Source organism: Caloenas nicobarica, chromosome Z (genome assembly GCF_036013445.1).
Source record: "Caloenas nicobarica isolate bCalNic1 chromosome Z, bCalNic1.hap1, whole genome shotgun sequence".
Taxonomy (NCBI): domain Eukaryota; kingdom Metazoa; phylum Chordata; class Aves; order Columbiformes; family Columbidae; genus Caloenas; species Caloenas nicobarica.
Genome location: NC_088284.1, coordinates 43710326 through 43733800, shown reverse-complemented (window position 1 = coordinate 43733800; position 23475 = coordinate 43710326). Strand labels below are relative to the sequence as shown.

Genomic DNA, 23475 nt, shown 5'->3' with positions numbered 1-23475 from the left:
TTGGTTACAAGTTACAGCAGTAACATCTCATTGGCTAATTTTGCTGTCATCAATGTTACTCTTCTGGTCCCTTCTCTCTCACGGGTACATCCCTTCTCTATCGTGGGTACACCTTAACATCTCTGGATACTCCTCTACTCCCAACTTTCTCATGGGTAGGCCTCCATATCTTCAAGGCTGATCTCTGTTCCCATGCCATCCGTCAGGGAATCCACGGACCCACCGTAGTCCCCCACATTTCTCCTGGAGATTAAGAAGATTAACAAATTACTCACCACAGGTTTGGTTTTTTTTCTGAATAAATGCCATTCCAGAAGCATGGACTGGGATAGCGTTATGGTTCGTCCATTAAAACAGAGCTGCTCTTGATTCAAACCTCGTGTATACTATATTTGGTCAGTGGCCAGAGCCACTGACAGCTGTGTTGCAGAGCTGAATGGATGAGTTACCGAACCTACTGTAAGAGTGATGCACTTTGGCAGTCTCAAAGGTAGTAAGCTGTCTGTCTTCCAGGCTGTGAAATCTGCAGGAGAGGAAAGGAAAGCCAAATATATGGCATTTCAAAGACAGCAAGGTGTTTTAGTCTTAATTTCTGTTTCCTAGTAGGGGTGAACTCCATTGAGTAATACTGCTGTTGTTGCAGTGCAACATGGATTGTGTCCCTAACTTTTGTCAGCAGAGCAGAGAACATGTGAATAGCCTCATTTCTTTATATTACATCCATCCAAGCATTTCTGAAGGGTGTTAGAGCAGAGAGGCCTTCTTAGTCTGCAAGAAAACCTATATTAAGGATGGAGCAATGCCAGTATATTTTGGCACGTATATAAAAGCTGTGCAATCGGTAGCAAAGGGCACAGGCTATCATATAATGATCTGCAGTTGCTCATTTTAGCAGAGTCCTCCAAAAGTTATTTGAAGTTATGTTAACATGCCAAAAGGTGAATTATTTTAGCATCTGCCAGTAAAATCTTAGGCTTCTACGGCTTTCTTGTTATTGTTTTGCTTCTCTTTGATGATACATGTAATATCCTTTAGTTAACTCTTTTGGTAATGGTACTTCAGTAGTTTCAGTAATTTTTTTTTCTCACAGTGATTTTAAGCATTGGCTACAATCTATCATTTTTCATCCAATTTCCCTTCATCTGTTTATTTTTTTGCTGCAGAAAATAACTCTGAGGTTCATTCTCTGTTTTCAAAACATTGCTCTTGGCCTTGAGTGTTCACTGTCATTTTTTTTTTCTCTAGGTCACAATGGAATGCAAGGAGAGTAATGGCACAGTGGAGCCCATTCAAGTGCACACACTTGTGATTTCAGTATGTCATGCCCTGGACATACCTCTACAACAAATACAGAAGGAGCTAGTGGAGAAAGTTGTTAAAAACGTCATTCCAGAGAAGTGTCTTGATGAGGGTACAATTTATCATCTCCTTCCAAGTGAAAAGTTTGTAGAAGGTAGTCCTAAGAGGACAGCCTGTGCAGATTTGGATTCTACTTTGCCACATGCTTCTAAATCTTCTCTTGAATAAAAGTGCAATGGACTGGTATACCTTTAACCAAGAAAGTATACTTTTTAAAGGAAACTCTGGTTGTTTCTACTGGAGTTTTCCTAAGCGACAGCTAGCACATAAACTGAAGCTATACCTGCTTGGACAGGCAAAGGTATAGATTCTTGAATCATTGTCTTGCTTCCAGAAAGTATTTTAAATAACCAAAAGCCAGGCCTTAAGTTATACACTAAAAATGCCCGACTGAAAGTCTCTCTTCACTTTCATAGTAAAAATCAAAACCAGAAATAACAGATCTGATCCACACTGAAATTACTCAGAAAGCTAAACAAATTTCAAGGGAGACCTTAATGTGTCAAGTCTCAGTAGTCATTAGAATTTGACATATGTTCTGCTTTCAAGGTGCAGGTACTAGGTAAGCTGGCCGTTATTGTGAAATTGTAAAAAGTTTTGTTACACAAAACTGTCTAGTTTTGTATAAAGAGTTCAATGAAGGATTAAAAGTACAAGGTGTGCTTATGGTCACACTGGCATACTGCTTTCATTGAGGAATAAATGTCAGCTTAACTCCCATATTACTTACCTGGTGATTTAAAATTAGTGGATTAATGCAGTCTGTCTTCTTTCAGAATGTGATTTCTCAACACTCTGGAGTTCATTTATCAGCTCGTACTCACCAGCTTTCCTAATCTGACAGAAAGGCTTGGATCAGCTCATCAAGCTGTAGGAAGCAGATTAAAGTCTACGCAAGAGGGTGGGACTCCATTATCAGGGGCACAGGCAAGCAGGAAGAAAAAAGAAGAGTAGTACTGAGTGATCCTTATGCTACTAGTGAACCACTAAGGTGAAGTACTCTTGCGCTGGCAGCACTGAGCTGCAGATGTAAGCCCTGGCTTACACTTCAGTTTGTGTGTCTAAGAGAAGCTTGTTAACCTTTTAGGTCGTATGTGATCTATTTTTCAGGAAGGCTTTTCTCTTTCTAAATTCTTGGCCTCCATCAAGTGTTACTGAGTGAAGTCATTGGCCAGTAATCCAGAAATAGCATTTCATGATTGCTGATTTGAAGGGAGCACACTTTTTGTGATGCTTACATTTGTCCCATGTTCTTATCAGTCTTCAAAAGCAACTGCAGCACAGACAGCTTAGTACACCTCTGAAAAATACTCCAGTCATGTAGGCCTCTTTCATTAAACAGTTGCATGTGAAGGTGAACACTGCGAACAATGGGTCATATTTGTGGCAAATACAAAAACCAGATGTACCAAATAACCCAGTATGGGATGAAGTAAACTGTGGTGTTTCATGAATGTATTCAATTGTTTGCCCTGCACAGTGATGCTGGACTGACTGGGAAGAAGATCATTGTTGATACCTGGGGAGCCCATGGTAGACGTACATTCTCTGGAAAAGATCCCTCCAAAGTTGATCGTTCTGCAACATATGCAGCTCACTGGATCACAAAATCTCTGGTGAAAGCTGATGTGTGTAGAAGAGTATTAATCCAGGTAAGGGCGTTCATGAAAGTAATATACCATAACAGAAATTCCGTCTCATGTGTCGTCACCTCCTCAGAAGACATAATACCATCACAGTCCTGCTCCAGTTGCATTTTTAAGGAGCCCTATGAGGGAAGCCAAAGACATATGACTGTCATGAAATAAGTACTGTTCTCAATAGTACTCTTTATCCAACTCTGTTGCCATCCCTGGTATAGGCACTCCTTGCTTTTACTTCCAGCAGCTCTAGTGATCCTGTGCATGCACATGCATGGCCAGCACTCCGACCTGGGCTGCTCAGAACATTACAGACAGTTATGTTAGTGGTGTCTAGATGTGGCTGTGCAACCTGCTGTACTATATGGTCATGTTAGTTGTAATTTAAATCACTTTAAGCTGTATTTGAAATTACCTTAAAGTTACCATGAGTTCTCTACTGTATGTTCCTAGTGTACCACTATGGTGTGAGGTGTGACTACAAGCAAAATGCAATTGTTTTTAACAGTTTAAAACAAGAACAACTTTCATCAGTCTTATATGCTCAGAAGAAATGTGACTCCTTCCTTGTGCATGAATTTTTGGGATTACTAACTCTAAGAAGTTGAAAGAGGTGTTTTATTGACCCCCAGACAGTTTCACCATTAAACACGAACCCAATGCATATCCTAATTAATTGAGGTTTGTCTAGGCAGTTTGCAGTACTATTTTATACACATACTTATTCTGAGTAGCTGCTGTATAGTAACTTTAACTCAGTACAACAAATTACTAGTAAAAAGTTGCAGTGATCTGGCTGATGTTTTGCTGCAGAGGTGTCTTTAAAACCTTTTACTTTCTCTGTGGACCAGAGGAGAGGACCACTGGATGTGGTTATTATCAATGACATAGTATGTAGACATCCCAATTAGGAACAAGACCCCTTGCTTTAGATGTTGTGCATGTGTTTGATACCTGATTAAACTTAAAGTTTGGAGTTAGTCAAGGAAAGGTGAGATTGAGAATAAGCCAAGCACAAAGAGTGATGGTTAGCAAATTGTTGATAACTTTATTTTTGTTTTCTTTTTCTTTTTTTCTTTTTTTCTTTTTTTTCCTGAGGGGACAGAAGACAACCTTCTGATTTCTTGATATGCACATTTTGAGTGGCATATTTGAGCACATACATAACTGTCTTAATTCTTGAGTTAGGTGGGGATGTTGTTATTCTAGTAATTCTCAGAGACTCTCCCTAAAGACCCGAGCTTGACTCTAGACAAAGCAAGATCAATTTTGTTCACAGCAAACTATGGCGATGTCGCATATTAGCAATGAAGGTAAAACGGGAGGAGAGAGGGTGCGGGGAGCAAAAAAGCAAATGTTCTGTGAAGTCATAGAAGGCTGGATTAAAGATTAACAAAGGGAAAAATTATGAAGTGGAAATGCCAAAGTGTTTTCAGCCCATTACTGTCTGTGTGCTATACTGAGACCTTGCCAGCCTCCACTGGATCTGACAATTGAGCTGGCTCTGCTGTGGATATTGTTTCCATGCTAACCTCCTTTTCATACTGAAATGGATAATGGAGAGAACTGCAGACAAATTAGCTCTATGTTATCACAAATACCATGTAGGCTTTATTTAGCGTGATATAGAATTGTGAACTTATTGGTTAATGAAAAACAGACTTCGCTTGATCTCAAAATTAGCTAAGGAGAAGACAGTCATGATTACGGCAGTTTCTAACAAAAAACAATTATTGGTTACTGACAAGTATATAGATAGAACTGAGCCACTGGGCTACTACTTCTTGAAATCTGTAGAAAGCAGACACAATGAGAAAGACCAGTGAAAGCCACAGAATGGTTTGTGTTGCTCAGTGACATTCAAACAAAACATGTTTTCACCCAAAAACACCATGATGGAAGAAAAGGAAGTGTATATCAGCCTATACTGCAGAAGAACTGTATTTTGGAAAAAGACTGAATGTTAAAAGCAAATACTTTTCAGGACAATCCATCAGTTCTGTGCTGTGCAGTGCTGTGGTGAAAAGAAGCTAATGTGGTTCTTGGATGTTGTAAAGGAGCTATAGATCTCCTCTGCAACCCTTTGAATGAAGTGAAACTACAGGGAATGCTTCCTGAGTTACTTTCTTGACTTCTGAAATCTGTGTTTTAAAAAGTTCATAGAACTGGATGAAGTTCCAGGGAGTGCATGGAAATAACTCACTCTGGGAAAATAAGTCTGTGAGTGCCTCAGGAACATGGAGCTTTTTCTCATCTTGTCCTAGATAATATTTTCGCTGCTTCAGAAACAAACACAAAAACAAACAAACAGAAATATTTGCACATCTCAGAGTCTCCTTTCTCAAAGGCATGAAATCCTTGCATCTAGGATGCTGAATGACACAGAATGACAGTCCCTGAAGATGATTAGAAAGTACCTCTTTTGCTTTTAAGAAATTCCACTTAGGTCTGATATTTGACCAGACTGAGCATTCTCTGAGGAAGACAGGTAATTTTCTAACATAAAAGACAAATAACAAAAATGTATCTCCTAGCTTTCTTTATGCAGAAAAGGTGTGCGTAAAATCTTCCCTGATACATCTCTTAAGCAAAAGTATGAAGGTCTGTTTTAACTGTGTTTGGGTTGTATGCATGTGTTCTATAGCTATCATATGCTATTGGTCGGAGTCATCCTCTTGCAATCTCAGTGTTTCATTATGGAACGTCAAACAGATCTGAAGAAGAACTGCATGAGATAGTACGGAAAACCTTTGATCTACGTCTTGGAGCTGTCATATGGTTTGTGTGCTATTAGTATTTACTGAAGAGAATCGTATTTTTAATACTCTCTTTAACAGTTTAATGTTAAAGTTTCTGGCTTCTAACTTCATCCAAGTCACCTTCATCATAAATCTGTAATTGCTGTCTGTCACGGAGGCACCCCAAAATAAGTTTAGGCGGACAACAAGGTCCAAAACAAAGCTTTATTCTGGCCGGAAAAGTACCGCTGATAAACCAATTAGAAACGGGGTTTATACAATTAGTTAGCACTCCGATAACATAAGATACAGGTTCAGATATTAGGTTAGGAGATTATTTGGGGTGCAGTGAAATAAGAATAATGAGGATCCACAGCGTGCATGTATGCACTCACAAGAAAACAAACCGGAGCCCTCTCTGCCCCGTTTTGCCCATAAGAGATAAACATAAGCCTGCTGCAGCCAGGACTTTACACTCATCTGTCCCAGACGAGGAGTTTACTCTTGCCTATCAGGCAAGGAAGTTACACTCGTCTGTCCCAGATGAGGAATTTACACTTGTCTGTCCCAGATGAGGAATTTACATTCGCCTACCAGGCGAGGACTTATTAAAGCATATATTCAGTAATTTATCACTCACCCACACACGGAGGTGAGGCGCTCCCCATCCCGGGAGGTTACCTTAGACGGCTTCTCCGTCTAACGGGAGGGACTCCGGCAGCATGGCAGACCCACTGCTCCGAGGAGACCACACAAAGGGGGTCTCCAGTGGGAACCCCATTTATAGTCTGTTCAGATCTGACTGTGGGCATCCCAGAAGCTTCTCAGCTTCTCTACGCCCCTCCCCTGAGTGTGGGCATTCAAGAAGCTTCTCAGCTTCTCTGGGCTGTGGGCGCTCTTGGCCCCTCCTCTGCTAACGACCCTGCCCAGCGACTCTGGGTCTCCACAAAGAGCCATTAGCTGCCCCATTACACAGAATCACAGAATCACAGAATGTTAGGGATTGGAATGGACCTCGAAAGATCATCTAGTCCAATCCCCCTGCCAGAGCAGGAACACCTAGGTGAGGTTACACAGGAAGGCGTCCAGGCGGGTTTTGAATGTCTCCAGAGAAGAAGACTCCACAACCTCCCTGGGCAGCCTGTTCCAGTGTTCCGTCACCCTCACTGAGAAGAAGTTTCTTCTCAAATTTAAGTGGAACCTCTTGTGTTCCAGCTTGAACCCATTACCCCTTGTCTTACTGTTGGTTGTCACCGAGAAGAGCCTGGCTCCATCCTCGTGACACCCACCCTTTATATATTTATAAACATTGATGAGGTCACCCCTCATTGAAGGCCCCAGTTCTGAGACGGGGATGGGCAGTCACCAGTGCAACTGCCACACCAGTTCTCAGGGCGTGGGGGGGGAAAGTGTAACTGCCACACTGTCATTTCTGCTCTTCCCTTACCCATACACCTATACAACATACAAGGGCAAATTCATAAATTGGGTCACAAAATGTACTGAATAAGTAAGACTAGTGTAATTATATCATGTTTTATCTCCCAGTAGCCCTGGTAGTGTGCTACATCACTGTTCATTAGCCACATGGTAGTGTGCTTCGTAAAGTAAAACTAAAATTTAACATTAGATGTTGTTAGTCTTCCCAATCTGTTTACAGGGTGTGTAAGGATCCCAATTCCTGCCTTTTCTGCAAGGCATGAGAAATATTGTCTTTTTTTCTGAAAGGAGTACTGAGGTCTCCCTGCTTTTGTTCTTTAGGTGACAACAACTTGTGAGAGAACTGCCACAAGATGGTAAGTTCTGGTGCCTCCACTTCACAAGCAATCCCATTGAAATGAGCGGGTCATTATGTACTGTACTTTGCCTTTGCTCATGCACAGAAGCTGAGTGTCACCCTAGCACAATATCGGCAGCACGATGTTTGCTGTTGCTGTTCTGAGAATATTGGACGTTAGCCCAGAAGAGAAAACAACACCCTTGAGTGACTAGTGCCTTCACAAGGTGTGCCTGTAACCTATCTTCAGCATCAGAAAAACCGAACACTGCAAGCCTGTTTCTAGTTGTCATGCAGTGTTGTGCACCCTGCTTGAAGTCAACTAAACTTAATTTAAAAGGAATTCAGGTTTCCTAAATGCTGTCTTAAGTTTTAGTGAGCCATTTAAATATTGTACGCATTTAAAAAACAGAACAAGAACAAAAATCCCACCATGAGATGGGATGTCTTGAAGTGAAAATTCAGTTGTGATCAGAAGCAGCATTGAGGCTACCATGCAGTCAGAGAGGACAAAGAAACCCAAACCTATTTACATTGCCTCCTGCAGCCAACCCAACTATATTCCTTTCTGGAATATTTCTGGACCTGGAAAAGCAGGTCTTTTAGACAAACATAATTCTTTCACTTAAAGAAGCACAGGAATTATCCTTTTCTTTGAGAGAAAAAAGGGCTGGGGGAGAGAAGCAGATCAGCACCTGTTCTTATCAGTAGTTACCCACCTACATTCCAGGGACCTGTAATTTGACCCCTGCACTTTTCCTTCTATAATATTTCACTTGTTCATGACTAATTCATATGATTCTTTATGGGAACCTTCAGGAGGTAGAGCTTCTTACCTCTTTGTAGTACAGTTTCATAACACCTAAAGGTACACGCTCAGTCCTGAAGAACTTTCAAATCTCTTGTCCTATTTTAACCGAACTTGACAGGCTGGACTTCTTGAAAGTTTCATGACTTACTGAACTAATGGAGAGAAACACTATCTCTTCTTTCTCCTTTTAAGGCAGCAGACACACTATTTCATCCTTTATTAAACTCTGTGAAATTGACATCAGAGCTCAAGCTGGCCATAGGTACCAGCAAGAACTTGACTTCACACACAGAGGAACCACTTTCTCACTTTGAGAACTATGGATTTAAAAACCTCTGTTCTAAAATGCTATAACATACATGTTAGCTATCTCATTATTTGAGGAAAATGCTTTTAATGACTCATTTATCTTTTAAATCCAGAGCTATTAATATCATTCTAGTCTCTATATTCCAGAGGAATCTCAAGTGTATTTGACTCTGAAGTGAGAAATGTCAACATGTTAGTGAACAGGAAGTTTATTTTTTTCCTTAGAAAAGGAACGACGGTTCTGACAAGCCATATCAACATTTTGCTGGTGTAGCCACCATTTTGCGCTCCTTTTCAGAACATTTCCTAAACGTATATGCTGAACTTATATGTTTCCTGAGATATTGCAAGGTGTTATGGACACTTCTGAGGCTAGGTAATGTTTTCAAAGTGCCATGAGTTCACAAGTACAATCAAAACTCTTCTTTTCCTTTGGCATTATGGCAGTTCATTGCCATCAGTAATTTGTGTGGTGGTTCTCAGACACTTCACCTGATTTGGTGTGCCTAAAAATGCTGCATTTTCTAAATACATTATTGTAGCCCTGAAAGGGCAGTAAGAAGAGAAGAAAGCAGGCTAAAACTTGAGCAGTATCTCCTTGTTAAATGTTACCTCACAGTTTTAAATCCTGTAAATGGTGCTGGCTATCCATTGTAATCAACTATTTACCAAAGTACTTAATGGTGTCTTAGTTTTCTTTTAGTTGGCACTGACATTTTCCTGGCTTTTGTATTAAGGTCAAGCACAAATGACTGTAGTAACCATTGAAGCATGTGATCATGTTGCACAAAATATTACTTGAAACAAGACTTAGCTGCTGTACATCATAAATAACCCCATACAGTGTGAGAATGAGTAATATGTTGACCATCTGAAACATATTCATTATCCTGTTAGTATTTGTGCTTCTTTCCTTACTTTGCCATTCCTCCACCAATTTCCTCTTAGGCAGCTTACAATATGAATCATCTATTTTAAACGTGCTTTCAAAGATAATTAAACAACATAATACCAAATAGAAGGAAGCCCGAGTAGAAGAAGATGTTCCAGGCCTTTCATGAAATGAAGAGAAACTTCTGTGTAGATGACTGTGTCTAACCATTTAGCACAGCTGCAATCTGCTATATTATACAGGCTAAAAAACAAGAGTCATGACTTGCACCTTCACTGTTTATCTAGTCACAATCAGCATTAAGCCCTATTCTAAACTGCATCTATTTAAGCAGTTAAACCTCCACAGCTACTTAGTCTACTAGATCACCGTCTTCGGTGACTTCTTTTGAGGTCATAATTGTCTTTCTGGCACAACAGCATTACAAAATATTCTATATTACTCTTGCAAGAACAGAAAACACATTGATGATTGCATAGGCATAGCTGAACTTTATTCCAATTGTAATGCTTCTGCATTGTCATGCTTATAAAAGCCTAACTGCACAATTACCAGGTCTCTGATACATTTGAAGGTGACAGTTTCTAGTCACTTTAAAATTTAAAATCAGCTCACTACCTTTCCTGCTGTAAATCTGGGTGATTGGGCAAGGAAACAACACCTAGGTTTTCTTGTCTTTCTTCCAGGGATAATACTGATTTTCCCTGCGATGTGTCTAAATCATAATATACCTTGGAGTAGAGTTAAGTGTAAGATTTGCGCTTTTTTATTTTAATTGAGGCAGCTGGATTTGAAGAAGCCAATCTATCAGAAAACACCATGCTATGGGCATTTTGGGAGAGAAGAAGTTACATGGGAAATACTCCAAAAGTTTTGGTATTAAGCTTTTCTGAATGTTTCATATAATTGACGAGTGGTTTAATAATCAGCTAAAATTTCAAGCTGTTCAAGAAAAGACTGTATCTACTCTTTTAAAAATTACATTCTGTAGTTAATAGATATTAATATCAAATACAAATAAAATTATTTGTATTTAATTTCTAACTTTCATAGTGACCTTACACTTCAAATGTGCACTGTTCTATCTAACGTACTCTTCAGCTTTGTCTTTGGTGTCATGTGAACAATTTAGTCCTTTGACTGTGATTAGATCGTAAGTGCACAGATGGTTGTGGAACTCGAAGTCATTCCTGTTCTGCCACGGAAGCCCAATACTGCTTACAGAGTTACCTTTATACTGAAGTGGATTAAGTTGGTGAGTTAACTTCCAACAGCTCCCTGTGAGAGGAAAGAAGTAGTAGCACTAATTGCCATAATTCTGTGGGCCAGGACTTCCATGAATACAGCTTCAGTTACGGTCCTTCTGGTCCAAGCGAATTAGTAAAAATACCAATTTTGCTACATTGTTCATTGTAACCCCAAATATACTTAGCTATGAGGTAGTGTTATCTGTGCTTTTAACATTAGGGTTTTGTAGGTATATCTGTGAAAACTGATGAACTCATATGTTGTAATACTTTTACTCATTTATAGTTACTCCTCTAATTGAAGTTTTCCATGTCTGCATAAATGGGAATTAGCTGTATGAAGTTTCAATTAAGTTTCATTTTGCCACTTCTGAAATTTAAAAAAAAAATTGTAAAAAACATTGGAGGACATTACTTTCCTTTGACTTCTCTATCTGAAAGAACAAAATGGAGAGAGAGAATTCAAAATCATTTAGCTTCTCTTCAAAGAGTAGAGAGGATGAAAAGGCTTGCATATGGAATGTAGCAATTCTGGAAAGCAAATTTATCATCAAATTGTAAACTGACAGAATATTGGAATACTGTACTTAATACCAGGGAATTTTAAAAGACAAGTAAGCAATATCGCTGCCCCATCCCCAATAAGGGAAAAATATAGTCTTCAGTGGTAAGTCTAATCAAATGCAAGTAGTTGAATGCAACATTAGTCTCAAGCAAGTTTTAAAAAGCTCCTTCCTTTCACTTAAAGACTGATAAGACTGATCAATCCACTGCTCCTTTGACAGGTCAGAGCTGAAGGGAGGTCATTGTACTCCTGTACCTGTGCCTTACCCAGTCTAGCATGGTTAACCTGATCTAGCACTGTAGTGCTACAGTCTTGTGACCTACAAAAAATGGCTTTTTTTTTTTTTCTTCCACAAGAAAAACAAATTCATTCCTGGAATAAAAGCTGCAATTCTTTTGTGGGCTTTTTTTTTTTTTCCCCCCTAAAGATTTACTTAGTGATAAGTTTTCCTTATTACCACGGGACCCTGGACCCTCACTCTGCCTAGAACTAATCCAGTTTAGTATGCACATGTCCATGTAGGCATAAAACATGTAATTAACCTTTACTAAAATATCTTCGAATTGGTATTATCTAGGAAATAGTAATGTAGCTTGCTAAAAATTTTGAAATGTCAGAATAGCTTCTACTTTTAGTAATATAGGGGTGCAATGTTTAAATTGCAAAGGATTGCAGAGATTACTATACAACAGACTGACTATAACAACCTGTTGAAAGGCATTTCAGTAAATGGGCACATAGTCTCAGTTTTACAGCTGTCTAAATTACAGCTAGTAACAATTTTATTGTCATGATACTTCCCCATTCCAAAGCTGAGTAGTGCTTTGGTAAGAAGCTGTGATGCTTTGTTTCTCACAGGAGAAGACCATTTTGATAAAATCTCATGTTAAATTCAATGAGGAAATAATTTTTTCAATGGAGGTGTCTCTTAATCACTGCTCATTTAGGCTTTTCTGACTGTTAGACAGCTGGATCATTTCTGCAATATTTCTTTCTCCTGGCTCTTTGGCTTCATATAAATAGACTTGAGATCAAAGTTATGGAGCTTTTCTTCAAGGAGTCAGATAGTCTCTGTCTCCAGAGTACAAACCTTTCTTTCCCCTCGCTGTTGGTTTGTGCTTCAAAGCAGCCAGGAGCACCAGCTGCAGAAAGCCCTAACCAAGACTGGAACAGGTACAGTATACTTCCCATTTCCAGAGATCCTGCCTATAAATTTTAGTAAGCTTTCTAATTACTTGTGAATTAATTTTTTTTACATAGAGTAGCTGATTTGCCCTATGTAAATTTTTCCTCTGGAACAGCAGAAAATATATGCCTTGTCTGAAACAAGCAGAGAAATGCTACCTCTGGTAAATTTGTAGAGTCTAATCTGAATTCAGAGACAAAACTATTGCTCAAAAAAATCAGTGATTTGTTTTTTGAATGATTGTCATGTTTTCCCATTATCACTCTAGAAATTAATCACTTAAACTGGAACCTCAAAAATAAAAGAGTGCTCAAACCAGACATAAACATTAAGATAGCAGTTATTGCTGAATGATTAGCGAAATCATAATGTAGCCTACATGCAGACATGAATCACAATATTTTTCTTTCCAAATGTTGCAACTCCTGCTTTATTAAACTTGGTATTGTAATATCAAATTAACAGGCTCTTATTTGAAATATGTGGTTACATATGTGGTTGTAGAAATCTCCCAAGATATAGTGGCTCATATTCTGTGTGAGAAAAAAATTATAATTGCACATCAGAAGAAGAACACTAGTTTATGCATTGTGTTTTGTGACTTCATCCAAAGTAGCAATGTTCAGCTAATACAAAAAGCTACATGGATGAAGAATCTGTATTGCAGAAAATTACTTGGGTATACCATACACTGTAACATGTAGAGATATCAGTAGCTGTTCTAGAAAACGATTTTTTCATATAGTGAATTTGGATGGGCACTTCCAAAAGCAGACGCTTCTTGCTGGATTAGGTGAGGTAGAATTAAACCTAAATCTTTCGAAACAGCATAGTTTCATTCAAACCCAGACGAGGCAATAAGGGAAGAAGATGAATGAAACAGAAGTGCCAGCTTGGCTCTGAAAGTGCCTTTCGTATCTTCCTGGTCTCAGAAGAGATGAAAGGTTTCTACATGCAAAATAAAGACATTAAATTAAGAAAGTTCAAACCTATTCTGTTTGCTTTGTGTCAGGATTAGCTTTGTGACTCACGCTTTCCGAGTACATCACAAGAGCAGCTGCACAAAAAAATACAAATCTTGGAGATGCATTTAATCTTCCTTCTAAGATGTACTTTTGAAACAGATTTTCAGCTGTACTGAACCCAGTAAACCCTATCTAGAGCCATGTAGACATGACTATATATGCCATTTTCCTAGCTATATTTCAATTAAACTCTATACAGAGAAATGCAAAGTAGAATGCTAATTTATTACTATTTAATTAATTTAATTCCTAAGGAGCTGAAAGCAATTACTGGAATGGAAATTCAAGTGTATATCTTTACTACATGCTAGTAGATAGAATTAACTTTTCATTTAATAATTCCCCGGTTTATAGCTCTGCCCTGCCTTGACCTTATGATACAAAAGGAAATCTCTTCTTTACCACCTTCCTCACACAAGAGTTTTGGCCAGAATGATCCTTGGCTCACTCTGGGAGAGGATACAGGAGGACAAGGACTGGGTGAGAGTTAAAACGGGAAGGCTGGAACAGAACTTTTTCATCAGGAGCTCAACCGGCCTTCAGTAGTCCAAGGGGACTGTCAGAATTGGGATGCAAATTAGTAACAGATGGCACAACCTTGTTTTCCTCTGCTTTTCAACAAGGATGATGCCAGCATATAGATGGATAAGCCCTACTGCATTTAAGAACTTAAATCCATTGGCCTCTCAAGCTGCATAAATAAAACGAACACATTACTCCTTTTGGCCAAGTACTGTTAAAAACTGGAGCTTTTTACCACACTTTTGTCACAGCAATAAAGAAAAAGTTCAGCCTCACTAATGGAGAGCCTTCTAGAGAGCTGTACACATTTCAAACTGCATCTTACTTAGTGATCTGCTTGAGCTCTCCAGTATAGTCCTGGATATTTAAAAAGACAGGTCAGTAAATTATTACCCAGGCATTTTTTTTAACTTTTTGCCCAGAAAATCTGCATCTGTATCAAGGCCCTCCTAGCATACCTGCAGTAGTTAGAGTCCCCAATCCATCCTGATTTTTTCAAATGTAACATTCCTGCTTCTTATCCTACATTTTTTCTTATACTTCCTTCATATGTAACACATAGTTACTGCTCCTGCAACCTTTCTTGGGACAAACTCCACTGTATGCTATGACTGTCCTATTTCAGCAATATCAAGCAACCAGAGAATTATACAAATCTTTAGGCTGAGCTTTTAGTACCAGACCTTACACTTGGTGCTTATGTGCATAAGATTTTTGGATTGAAATTTTGGATTATGTGTGCCAAGATCCTTTCTCAACACTCGAATCTCTCTTTCATAAGTAATAAACCTGCAAACCTTTAAATAGAATCAGTTTTCACTAAAGGAATTTTATTTGCTAATTTTTGTACAAGAAGAATGGATACATTGATAAAGAATCAAGATTTTCAGACAGTAGCTTTAAGGGCATTTCAAGCAGGCATACGCCTGGCCTGCTGCTGAAAGAAATAAATAGTCCTGCTGATTTGTCATGCTTGGCTGTTTCTTCTAGCCTTTGGAACATCTCTTCTGCGCTGAGGTACATGTGGGGCTTAGCAGTGAAACAGTCAGGAAACCGGACATGTTAAAACTGGTTAGCAACAACCAACCAACCAACAAACCAGCCATCTCACTTTGATGATTAAAACTTTTTTTTTTTTTAATTAGAGATATAAAAACATGGGACTTCTGTACAAATCTGCTGGTGAATTAGACCACACTTCCTGACCGGTAAAGACAGGGATCTGGGGGTTCTGGTTGATGGCAAGTTGAACATGAGCTAACAGCGTGCCCTGGCAGCCAAGAGGGCCACCCGTGTCCTGGGTGCATCCAGCACAGCATTGCCAGCCAGGCAGGGAGGTGATTGTCCTGCTCTGCTCTGCACTGGTGTGGCCTCACCTGGAGCCCTGTGTGCAGTTCTGGGCGCCACAGGATAAAAAAGATATAAAGCTACTGGAGAGTGTCCAGAAGAGGGCTACAAAGTTGGTGAAGGGTTTGGAGAGCAAGCCGTATGAGGAGTGGCTAAAGTCACTTGATTTGTTCAGCCTGGAAGAGACTGAGGGGAGAGCTAATCATGGTCCACAGCTTCCTCACAAGGGGAGGAGGAGGGGCAGGCGCTGATCTCTTCTCCCTGGCAACCAATGACAGAACCAGATGGAACGGCAGGAAGATGTGCCAGGGGAGATTTAGGTTGGACATTAGGAAAAGATTCTTCACGCAGAGGGTGGTGGAGCACTGGGACAGGCTCCCCAGGGAGGCAGTCACAGCCCCAAGCCTGACAAGGAGAGACCAGACAATGCCCTCAGATACATGATGTGAATTTTGGGGTTGTCCTGTGCAGGGAAAGGAGTCGGACTTGACGATCCTGTGGGTCCCTTCCACCTCGAGACATTCTATGATTAAAGAACAATGAGGGAAACAAAAGATGCCATACTCCTGTAATTTACACAGCAGCAAGAAAAGCATCAATTTATAGTTTATGGAACCTGATTGAGAAATACAACTTAAAATATTTAACTACTTGTGTGGGAGAACGTAAGCATGGCTACCTGAAATCTTATGGAATTTGGTAATGTCTGGGATTGTCTCAAAATGATGGCTGCTGGCAGGAAGCAGACTGCAATAGCAAAGAGACGTGATTTTTTGAAGGGGTGTCCTGACTAGCAGTATTCTTTCTGAGACAAAAGGTTTCAAGCTTTTGGGGATCTGCTGCCGCAGGTCATACAGTGTTATGCAGGAGATAGGCTTTACCAGTTTGTGATCTGCCAGTGCAGACAGAGGTCAGCCTTACACCTAAACATGCAGCTAATGTCCTGAGCAGAATATAGCGGTTACCAATATTTACGTCACCACCATGCAGGGGCACATCGAAAAGGCAACACCACTGCGTTCTCCTGTGCATTCATGTGCAGGCAGTGGGGATGGAAAAAGGGTGTTGGAGGGAAAAGAGGAAGTTCCCGAGGACAAAGCAATGCTGAAAGGATTACAGCAATACTCTGCGGGAGAAATGCCTGCAACACCAGAGTGTCATCTGCATAGGCTTGAGTTACTGACTCGATGAACCTCTTGGTTACTGCCAAGCCACTAAGTGATCGTAATGGGGAAAAAAAACCCTGCTGCCTAGCGAATGGTGTCCCTTCTCCCTGCCCAACTCTCATCCCCGAGAACGGCCCAGCCGCCCCGGCTCGCTCCCTCGTGGCGCCCCTCCTGCTCCGCTGTGCCTGCCGGCGCCTGGACCAGCCTTCCCCGGGCCTTCGGCTCCAGCGGCTCCGCATCATGACGGCGACACGTGGAGAGCTCCTGCCCCCCTCCGGCTCCCACCTCACCACCCCAGAGAAGCGCCGCCTGCCAGGCGGGAAGGCGAGCTCCGCCCCTCCGCCTGGCTGCCAGGGGCGGGGCTTCCTTACCGGGAGGGCGGGGCAGTCCGTCAGGAGCCCCGGCTGGCTCCGGCGGCGGCGGCGGCGGGTGGAGGGGTGGGGTGGGAGGAGGTGGAACCGTGAGGTCAAAAATGACGCAGCAATCCCGGAAGCAGGCCGGGGCGAAGGATGGCTGAGTAGGCGTCTTGTCGTCGCTGTGGTCGGTAGCTTGGTGGAGTCACTCCACCCCTCCCGCCGTGCTCCATTCTCCGGTTCCCCCGCCGCCGCGGCCACCGCTCCCCCTCCCCCGCCGGCCAGTGCCTGCTGGAGATATGTCGCTGTTCCAGTCTGCCCTGGATTTCCTGGCGGGCCCCGGCTCCCTGGGGGCCGCCAGCCGCGACCAGAACGATTTCGTGGGGCAGACGGTGGAGATGGGCGACATGAAGCTGCGCATCAAGCGGGTCATCGCGGAGGGTAAGAGCGGGCGGTGGTGGCAGGCAGGCCGCGCGCGGGTCGGGCCGTGCGGGGCGGACTCCGCTGTTGCGGGGCTGGGCTTCTCGTGCCCCGGCCCTCCCGGCCTCCCTGCCCCGTCTGCTCTTTCCTGGCCGGCAGGGCTTCCTGCTCGGCAGGCCGCGCCCGGCGAGGGGCGGTGCTGTGGGGGCGAACGGGCGCGGCCCGTGCGGCGGCGACAGTCGAGCCGGGGCCGGGCCGGTGTCTACTTGCTGCGTGGGCAGCCGGCCTCCCCGAGAGGCTTGTTGCCTGAATTAGGGGGCATGGGTGCACTGAGTTGACGTAAGTGCCACGAAAGGTGTTTTGCGAGGACCAGGTATAGGAGCAATACATACTGTCATTAGTCCACTGTAAGAATACCCATTGAGAGCCAGCATGTTGTGTTGCAACTCCTTCACTTGCTTCACGATTTAAAATACTTTCACCATGTAACAGAACTCTCAAAGGAGTTTACAATCTATGTAGGACCTCATGGAAATATTGGATTGCATATATTTTTTTTTTTTTTTTTAAAATGTCAATCTATAATATTATGCCCAAGGTACAAGCTTGCCTGTGCTACTTTGGGTTTTTTTGGAAGACTCTGAAATGCAGGAAAGAGATATCTTCAAACACAAAAGTCAGGTGGCTGATATCATTCTGCAGATGGGCTTTGCTGGAATATAGGAATTAAATGGGCAGTTTTCCGTTTCAGTGAATTTTTGAGTAGGCATATTGGCACACTACTTGATAGTGTGTTTTAAAATAGATGCAATGTCTGGTGTGTGCAAGTTACTTAGAAGTCAGCAGAAATTTGGATCCTCTTGTGGTCAGAGGAATTACTTTATTTTCTCAAGTACAAGAGACATTGGAAGTGTGTCTCAAAAGACTAAAATGTGAATTTGTCCATAGTAATGCAGCTACATAATTCATTAACTTCGTACAGGTCCTTGATGTTATTTAGGTTAAATACCCCAAAGATCTATTCAGAGCTCCTTTTCATTATTGACATTATTTTCTGTAGTTGATTCTTGTAATTATTTTGTATTTAAGTAACTTTATAAATAGATCTATTGATTTATTTTTTCCGGAGTAGTTTTTTTTGTTGAAACCTTAGTGACCGTCATGGAAGGAAAGGTTTGATTCCTCAAGATTAGCTGCTTTAGTTAAACTTATAAAAATTTGATTGTGTAAAACAACAGGACATTGGTCTTCACCACTATTTGTCTTCTTAAGGGCAAATAAGTTGTTACTGTAATACTTAAGCATTCTTGGCATGTGATCTCAGACAAAACCTGGCAGTTTTTTAGGTATTAAGTCGCATTTAAAACACTGCTAAATGTTGAGTCTTATGTTGAGTTTTACCTTCAGCCTTTACTTACAGCTTCTTTAGATGCAGTTGGAGTTGTAAGTGAAATGTAAGCACTCAATGTGATGTGACTGTGAGGTGAATGCTAAATGGACTGGCTGGTGCTGCTGATAGGAGTGACCACAGCAGTGCCCAGACAACACCAAGGGAAAGGAAGGGCAGGAAGCTACATTTGAGATGTATCTGCTGTTTAGTTCTTGGTTCAGAAACAAGTGTTTCATACTTTGGCCGAAGTCTACTGGCAGCAGGGTGCCATCTCAAGGCATATCAAGTATAAGAGGGTCATTAGAGGCAGTCAGCATGTCTTCACCAAGGGGAAGTCATGCTTGACCAACCTCATAACCTTTTATGAAGACATAACGAGGTAGATAGATGATGGCAGAGCTGTGGATGTGGTCTACCTTGACTTTAGTAAAGCATTTGACACAGTCTCCCACAGCATCCTTGCTGCTAAACTGAGGAATTATGGTCTGGACGATTGGGTAGCGAGGTGGACTGTGAACTGGCTGAAGGAAAGAAGCTGGAGAGTTGTGGTCAGTGGGGCAGAGTCTAGTTGGAGGGCTGTATCTAGTGGAGTGCCTCAAGGGTCGATACTGGGACCAGTACTATTCAATATATTCATCAATGACTTGGATGAGGGAATAGAGTGCACTGTCAGCAAGTTTGCTAATGACACCAAACTGGCAGGTGTGGCTGACACGCCAGAAGGCTGTGCTGCCATCCGGTGAGACTTGGGCAGGCTGGAGAGTTGGGCATGGAAAAATTTAATGAAATATAACAAGGGCAAGTGTAGAGTCTTGCACCTGGGCAGGAACAACCCCAGCTTCCAGTATAAGCTGGGGAAGGACCTGTTAGAGAGCAGTGTAGAGGAAAGGTACCTGGGTGTCCTGGTGGACAGCAGGATGACCATGAGCCAGCACTGTGCCCTTGTGGCCAAGAAGGCCAATGGCATCCTGGGGTGTATTAGAAGGGGGGTGGTTAGTAGGTCGAGAGAGGTTCTCCTTCCCCTTTACTCTGTCCTGGTGAGACTATATCTGGAATATTGTGTCCAGTTCTGAGTCCCTCAGTTCAAGAAGGATAGTGAACTGCTTGAGACAGTCCAGCACAGGGCAACAAGGATGATTAAGGGAGTGGAGCATCTCCCTTACGAGGAAAGGCTGAGGGAGCTGAGTCTCTTTAGTTTGGAGGAGACTGAGGGGTGACCTCATTAATGTTTATAAATATATAAAGGGTGAGTGTCACAAGGATGGAGCCAGGCTCTTCTCAGTGACAACCAATGGTAAGAGAAGGGATAATGGGTTCAAACTGGAACACAGGAGGTCCCACTTAAATTTGAGAAGAAACTTGTTCTCAGTGAGTGTAACAGAACACTGGAACAGGCTGCCCAGGAGGGTTGTGGAGTCTCCTTCTCTGGAGACATTCAAAACCTGCCTGGACACATTCCTGTGTAACCTCATCTAGGTGTTCCTGCTCCGGTGGGGAGATTGGACTAGATGATCTTTTGAGGTCCATTCCAATCCCTAACATTCTGTGATCTGACACAGGGTTTTTAAAATGTCAAGGGGAAGATACCATGTTAGATGTTTTAAAGCAAATGGATGCTTTAAGTCTAGTGTTCTTGAGAATTTATCAGTAACTGCTGCTTTTGCGTTGCACATTTGTCTCAGTGTTTTATTTCTTGTTGTTTCTTCTATATGTCACTAACTGAAATTGGGCCTAGCTGCTTGCTTTTGCTAGAAAGTAAGACTTTCTAGCTGATGTAGCTGAGCTAAAACAACCTTTAGAATATATTCAGTATAAATATAAAATATATATAAAATGTAGAAGTCCAGGTTTCTTTTGCTGTCTTCTGTCTTGAATTTATCTGTAGCATATCATTTATTTTTTTGCTGAAATTGAGCTCTCAACCTGTGTTTGACACTTTCTGATACATGCTTGCATACCTGTGGCTTATAAGCATTTATTTCTGCGCTTACAGTTACAGAATCTCTTTTTCTTCTAAATAAGTCCTTTCATGCCAAATTCCCTACTACAAAGTCAAGTGCTACTTTTGGAGTTTAGATTTCAAATCCACGGTGAGCTGTGTTTGTTATGCCGATGCAGAGAGGTAGCCTTTTCTGTAAGATCATACAATCTACTTTGGTTTTAGTTGGTGTGAAGAGAGTGTGGATTAGCATTACACAGTATCATACGGCAGCAGAAGTTCAGTTGTTCTCTGACCTTCCAACTCCTCAGCTCTATAGCGTGCTGCCCGTCTGTGTTGATGCAAGTAAGCATTTGGCCATGCTGTACGCTGAGATACTAGCTGCACAGTTCACTTGGATGTGTTTCCCTGTTCATTTTGCAGAGGTACCATGCCAGGGATAGGACTGGGCTCGCTGAAAATGTGATGTGCTGCTGCAGGAAGTGGAGAGCGACCCAGAGCGGGGTGGGCTGATGATGATCTCTAGCACTGATACTACCTCCAAATGCATAAACAGGCCAAGTTTGTCACAGGATGGACTGAGTGCTCCTAGAATATGGTCTCCTATATTATCTACTTGGGCATTTCAGTAGCTCACTGCAGTTATGAAATTTTAGAGGATATGGATTGTGGCTTTTACATGTAGTCTCTACTTGCCTTTTGTATGATGGTGCTTCAGATGTCATGGTTCATTTGGGTCCTCAAGTTAAGTGCCCAAACTGCCACTCTGTTTTACTTAAGTAAAATAGTAATTCATTGCATACCTAATCAGTAAATATTAGGAAATGTAATTATCTCGTACTCTTTCATGACAGAGGGCACTCTCTTGTAAAGCCGTAAGACTTGGCAGTCCAAGTATTTGTACTGTACTTGTCTCTATCACAACATGGATGTCTGCTCTCACAAGACTGTCTGCATATATGTAGTCAAGCTACATGTGACGAGAGTTCTCCAAATACTTACTAATGTGTTTGTTTTTTGTAGGGTTAGGTGAAGGTAGCTTCAACTGTAGACTCTCTCAGATCCCTTGCTGTTCATGTGAACAGTATGCGCATTTTTATGCTGACTTTTTTCTTTTTCAGTTGACATCCTGGAGTGCTCTTCTCCTTTGTTCAGGAATGTCAGGATTCCTGTACCAGTCTGTACCGGATACTTGAGAGACTGAGATAGTCTTTACTGATTCAATGATTGATGTAGCCTGCATGTTTGACCTTGAGGGACAGTGGGGAGAGCAAGTGACCACAACAGGCTTAACAGTAATTTTCAGGAACTTCTTGTTTCCTCTCCTGAAAGCTGGCATATTTGCACAGACAAACAATCTTGCAAATTTGTTTTTCAAATGCTAGATGCTGCTAGCTTTTGTATTTGCCTATGTTGGTCAAATCATCTCTTCTGATAGACCTTATGCTTGTTTACCTGCTTAATGGTGGCACTTAAAAACAATGAACAAGTAAATATGGGAAATTTCTTGTTCTCTACCTATGCTTTAGAAGGAATAGGACCTGGTCACCGGGCTGTCAGTGTATTCATTGAGAGACTGCTGATACCAAAGATGGTCAATGAATTACAGAAACTCATTCCTCAGTTCTGCCTAATAATGCTACTCCAATGAGAGAGTGAACTTGATAAGAGAATAGCATGTCTAGTGACATACACTGTCAAGTTCCAAAATTACAAAGAAAGTTGAATTTGTGGGGAATTGTAAATTTTACAGTTGTAATAGCTTTGGTAGCTAGCTAATTGAAGAGAGAAGCCTCTTTGTGTGCTGAATGAATATTTAATAAAATATATCTACCTTCTAGAGCACAAATGAAAGGCAGGATGATGACTGGATAGCTAAATGAGATTTACAAAACTGCTTGTGTGCTTAAAAATTATGCAGTCTTTAAATATAATCATATTCTTCCTTGAATGTTTTTACTGAGCCTTTTTTGTAAAAGCAGGTAGCTGTTGCATTGATGGGGTAGTGGAAACAGTTATAGCAGTTTGTAAATGATTTCATCTGTTTGTTGATAAAATAAAAATTGAGTATATAAAAATAGAGAACCTCTATTCTAGAGATCCTTCTCTGAAAATAGAGAACTTATCCATTTCTATGGTCATCCATGGAACAAAACCTGCTACTTTTCAATCTCTTACAAGGTTGAAAGGATAAAGGGATCTTCTGCAAGCTTTATGTTGTGTGTTTGGTTAGGTTAGGTAATGGTTTTTTTTAAGGGTTTTTGGAGTGTTAAAAACCAGTAGACAACTCCTAGGGGTTCCTATTGCCACTCGATGCATAATGTAATATCCCTACAAATACTCCACTGCCGGTAAGTGAGATTTTATTTGCTACTTGACTACCGTTGTTGGGTTTTGTATGTTGAATAGTAAATATGAAATGATCAATTTGTCCTATTTTAGCTTTATTAAATTTTCTAGAACAGAGATCGCACTAACAGAAAAATAGTCATTAATTTTTGAATATTTCTCTCCTGGTAAGTTTTTAAGTGAGCCTTCAAGTACTTTTTATGAAACACTTTGTATTTGAGTTATTCTGTTTCTTGATATCCATGCTGAAGATAATTGGATCAGGAAAATCACTTTGTCATACTTAACTGTTTACATTTACAGTTTTTATCTTTCTTAACAACTAATTCAGCTGTAGACAGATTAACTTTTGAATATGCTATGATTTTCACTTTACACCATCAAGTCTTTAAGGCTTTTTGGCATGGGTTAACGTAAATACGAGTCCTGTGTTTGTCCTT

The 23475-nt window shown here is 41.2% G+C and overlaps 1 protein-coding gene across 2 annotated transcripts in view; it reads left to right on the top strand.

Moving 5' to 3' along the window:
* Positions 1-17013: 17013 nt before the first annotated feature.
* Positions 17014-23475, top strand: part of GAK (cyclin G associated kinase) — a 79528-nt gene continuing 73066 nt past the window's right edge. For both annotated transcript variants that reach the window (XM_065656235.1, XM_065656234.1), the window contains exon 1: positions 17014-17378. In XM_065656235.1, the coding sequence (XP_065512307.1) occupies positions 17237-17378 (142 nt within the window). In that variant the 5' untranslated portion in view covers positions 17014-17236. The remainder of the gene's footprint in view (positions 17379-23475) is intronic.